Source organism: Parasteatoda tepidariorum, chromosome 5, assembly GCF_982258835.1.
Source record: "Parasteatoda tepidariorum strain Cologne lab strain chromosome 5, Ptep-v5.0, whole genome shotgun sequence".
NCBI classification, from domain to species: domain Eukaryota; kingdom Metazoa; phylum Arthropoda; class Arachnida; order Araneae; family Theridiidae; genus Parasteatoda; species Parasteatoda tepidariorum.
This window is the reverse complement of record NC_141759.1, coordinates 62950134-62954720: the sequence shown is the minus strand read 5'-3', so window position 1 is coordinate 62954720 and position 4587 is coordinate 62950134. Positions and strand designations below refer to the sequence as shown.

The 4587-nt window shown below is 36.4% G+C and overlaps 1 protein-coding gene across 1 annotated transcript; it reads right to left on the bottom strand.

Moving 5' to 3' along the window:
• Window positions 1–929: 929 nt before the first annotated feature.
• LOC147809418 (uncharacterized) lies at window positions 930–1580 on the bottom strand. Its single transcript, XM_087162799.1, has one exon. The coding sequence runs from the start codon at window positions 1578–1580 to the stop codon at window positions 930–932; it is 651 nt and encodes a 216-aa protein (XP_087018925.1).
• Window positions 1581–4587: the final 3007 nt, after the last annotated feature.

Sequence of the window (4587 nt, the reverse complement as noted above, 5' to 3'; positions counted from 1 at the left end):
AGCAGTTTTTGGAATGTCACTAGGTTCAACAGGTATCTGATGATATGCGCGTTTTAGATCCAGTTTTGTAAAAATTGTTTTTCCATGTAATTCGGAAGCAAAATCCTGAATGTGTGGTATTAGATATCTACCCGGCTCCGTGGCGTCGTTGAGCCAGCGGTAACCCCCACAAATACGCCAATTATTCTTCCCTTTTGGCACGAGATGTATGGGGCTGTTGTAAGGGCGGCAAATTCCCTGGTCAACCATCTCCTGAAGTTGTTCTTTAACGGCAGCCAATTTATGAGGCGGTAACCTACGAGCTCGGGAACAGAGAGGAGGACCTTTTGTGATAATACAGTGTGTAGTACCGTGATCCTTAACTACGACATTAACTGAAGGATTTGTCAAATTCGGAAATTTAAATAAAAGTTCATGATATACCGAATTTTTACCTATTGCGGTAATGCTATTACTCGGCTGAGAGGTGTAGAAACCACGAATGTACTTTGCAGATGTGTTATCGATTAGTTGACGATTTTTAATATCCAGAATAAGTTCGAATCGTTCAAGGAAATCCGCACCTAAAATCGGCCGTGACACATCAGCCAGAATGAAGGTCCACCGAAAAGTTCGCGGAAATCCTAAGTCCAATGTAAGCACCTTTTTCCCATAAGTGGAAAATTTCGAGCCGTTAGCAGCAAGTAATTGGATATTTTTATCAAGATGTTTCGCTGGACGCTGAACGGGATAAACCGAAACTGTTGATCCGCTATCTATCAAAAATTTCGTACCGGAATTTTGGTCTTTAATAAATAAGCGACTATGATCATAACTCGCAACAGCCGTCGCCGAAACATGCGAGCAAGCTAGTTTTCCTGAAAACTGCATGGTTGCTGGCATTTAAGCGCTTTATTTCCGAATTTAAAATGGTACCAGCACGTAGAATACTATTTTCTCGCTGGAGACTTGCTTCGCAATCTATTTCTGGGAGATTTTGACCTAAATGATGAAAGTCTCTTTATGGTTTTATTCAGTTCGACAACAGTTGCTTCTAGTCTACTAATTCTATCTGAGTCATCTTGCATTGCGGAAATTGTAGGGGTTATAATAGCAATTTCAGAGATTTTGTCGGCTATTGTAGCCAGACTTTCTAACTTATCCGAACTGACTGATAAAATTTGTTGAATGTTTAATGGTAAACGTTGAAGCCAGAGCATTTTAAGTACCTCATCTGAAACTTTAGTAGCGGACAATTGGGTCATTTTGTGTAAAAGTTGAGACGGTCTCATATCACCCAATGACATATCAGATAATAAAGTCCTAATACGAGCACTTTCAGAATCGGAAAACTGATCGATTAGACGTTTTTTGAGAGCTACGTAGGAATCTTCTGCCGGAGGGTTTTTTATTATGTCAGAGACAAAAGACGAAAGTTCACTGTCCAACGCAGAAACAACATAGTGGAATTTTGTACCGTCCGCAGTAATGGTTGCAATTTCGAATTGGGACTCAATGTTACTAAACCACAACTCTATATTATCCCTCCAAACAGGAGGTGTTTTAACAGCCACACGCATGACTTCAGTATCAGTAGGCATTGTAGAAAAGAATGCGAAAAAGGCACAGAATATTCCTAGTACGGCAGAGGACCTTTTATGAGCAAAAATAAGGAACTTACGTAAGGAAATTTCTTGAATCTTGCAAGACTCCATTGAAATTAGTTCTAGTCCTGGGGTCACCATCTTTGGTGTTTGGAAGTATTTAAAAAGATACCAGACATTTTATAACTATAACTTGGTTTATTTCCTTCATAAACAACTAAAATTCTAAAATGCGTTTTACAACATAAAATCCACATCAAAGTAAGTAGAAAGGCATCAGTATTTTGGGACTAGGTGGCTTAGGTCCAGCGCACATCTCCGGGTGAGAGCCGCAGTCGAAGTGGCATCCTGATCGACGGTGAGCTGGTTTTTATCCTTCTTGAGTGTAGGCGCGCGCAGTCCGGGAAAGCTGATTTGCATCTTGAGAGATCGGCTTCTTCCAGCTGCGTTGCATTTTAATGAAGATGACGTTCTGTGTGACGTTCTATGCGATGAGTCTTTGATAACGCCACAACTTAGTCATTACTAAAAAGATGTAATTTTTTTTTAAAAAAAAGTTGTTATATTGATTTGAATGATTGTTTTGAATTTTTAGAATTTTGTGCATTTGCAATGTGCCTAAGTTAGTAGCGAGCGAAGCGAGCTTGGTTTGATAAGCAAACCGTATAAGATTGCGCAGCAATTTTCAGGGGTTGGCGAGCGTAAGCTAGCAGGGGGCGCAGCCCACTAGTACTATAGAAATATCTTAATTTCGAACAGAAAATAATTCATTACTTATTATTTTTCAATAACATTTTCAAGGGCCGGGATAGCCTGGTCGGTAGGGCGCTGGGCCCATATCCAAGAGGTCGTGGGTTCGATCCTCGCCGGCCGAAGACTCCCCGTGTAGTAAATGGTGACTGATGCACGTTAAATCTGTCGAGTCTCAAAGTCCTCCATGTTCCCACAACAAATCAATACCTCTGGGGGTACTGATCCAGGAGTTTCCTTGTCTTCTGGATTGGTTCAAAATTACAAGGCTACGGAGTTGAACGTAAGTAGTCGTAAACCCATGAAATTGGGTCGGCTGTTCAACGACGGTTATAAAATAAAATAAAATAAAATAACATTTTCAACATCCATTTCCAGTTTCAGACTGAAACAATTAATGAACTATAGCTTATTTTCATTCAGTTTAAGTAATTTTTTATATAATTATATTAAGTTGAAGTTTCGTTATAATTATTACACAAATGCTTTTTGTTTTATCATCTTACGTTTTATTGAAAACTCATGGTTTATATTGCTTAAAGTTAACATAAGATTGAGCTCTACATTTATATGAATAATTAAATAAATATAAAAGTCTTAGATGAAAAAAAATAAAATAATAATCCTTATTTAATTTTCACTTTCGTTTTCCAACATTTTCTTTAAGCTTCGAAAAGAAAAAAGATGAAATCAAAAACAATACACAGCTTTAATTAACTTTTCATTTTTGAAACAGAGAACGATGAGAAAATTTTAAATAAATTACAAACTCAAAAATATAGTACAGCAAGAAAAAAAAATTAAATTATTTTGGCAAACTGAAACATTAGTCTGTCCATTAAGTGTAGTCACTTGCTTGGTCAACATTGAGATGCGTAATGGTCAACATTGCAAATCGGTTTCACTCACAGTGCATATCCGAGGATAATCAATAAAATATCTGTCTGTCCATTAAGTGCAGCCACTGTTCATTGAATTGTCTGTCCATTAGGTGCAACCACTGTTCATCGTATAGTCTGTCTATTTAGTGTAGCCACTGTTCATTAAATAGTCTGTCCATTTAGTGTAACCACTGTTCATTAAATAATCTGTCCATTAAGTGCAACCACTGTTCATTGAATAGTCTGTCCATTAAGTGCAACCACTGTTCATTGAATAGTCTGTCCATTTAGTGTAACCACTGTTCATTGAATAGTCTGTCCTTTTAGTGTAACCACTGTTCATTAAATAGTCTGTCCATTTAGTGTAACCACTGTTCAATGAATAGTCTGTCCATTTAGTGTAACCACTGTTCCTTAAATAATCTGTCCCTTAAGTGAAACCACTAATCATTGAATAGTCTGTCCATTAAGTGCACCCACTGTTCATTGAATAGTCTGTCCTTTTAGTGTAACCACTGTTCATTAAATAGTCTGTCCATTTAGTGTAACCACTGTTCATTGAATAGTCTGTCCATTTAGTGTAACCACTGTACATTGAATAGTCTGTCCATTAAGTGCACCCACTGTTCATTGAATAGTCTGTCCTTTTAGTGTAACCACTGTTCATTAAATAGTATGTCCATTTAGTGTAACCATTGTTCATTGAATAGTCTGTCCATTAAGTGCAACCACTGTTCACTGAATAGTCTGTCCATTTAGTGTAACCACTTGAAAGGTCATTTTTGAAGAAACCCTTTTACAGCACAAATACAGGTAGAATCTTATTTTTTCTTAAAATAATGTAGTTGTTTCTTGGTTTAGTAAGTTAATTTTTGTGCCATTATTTTTGCGTGATTAACCTAGTTTTACTTTATTTATGTGGAAAAATGCCTTTCATCAGAAAACATGCGATTATGACATTGCAAAATATTTTTTTTCCCAATTTGCACTTTAAAAAAAATACTAATCACAATTTTTTTTACCACTTCTGTGAACGTAAGATAATAGGATAAAATATACTATTTTTTATTCTCTTACTCGTAGCTGAAAAAATAAACATTTTTGTGGAAACAAATTTTCAATCTTTTGTGCCGGTAAGACAGCCAAAGACTTACCCAACTACACGTTAACTAAAGGTAACTAACAAGGATGAGAGGTAAAGGACTACAAGGTAAAGGACTTACCCAAAATACAACTCCTACTCTGTTAGCAAAATTCTCGGAAAAAAGGTTAAATAACAATATATTGCAATGTTATTTTAACATATTCAAACAAAACAGTCAAATAACCATAACATAGATGGTATTCAAACTGTTAACTGCAAAAAAAAAACG

Coding starts and splice junctions, on each gene's coding strand:
- LOC147809418 (XM_087162799.1), bottom strand. CDS start 1,580: ATGCCTACTGATACTGAAGTCATGCGTGTGGCTGTTAAAACACCTCCT.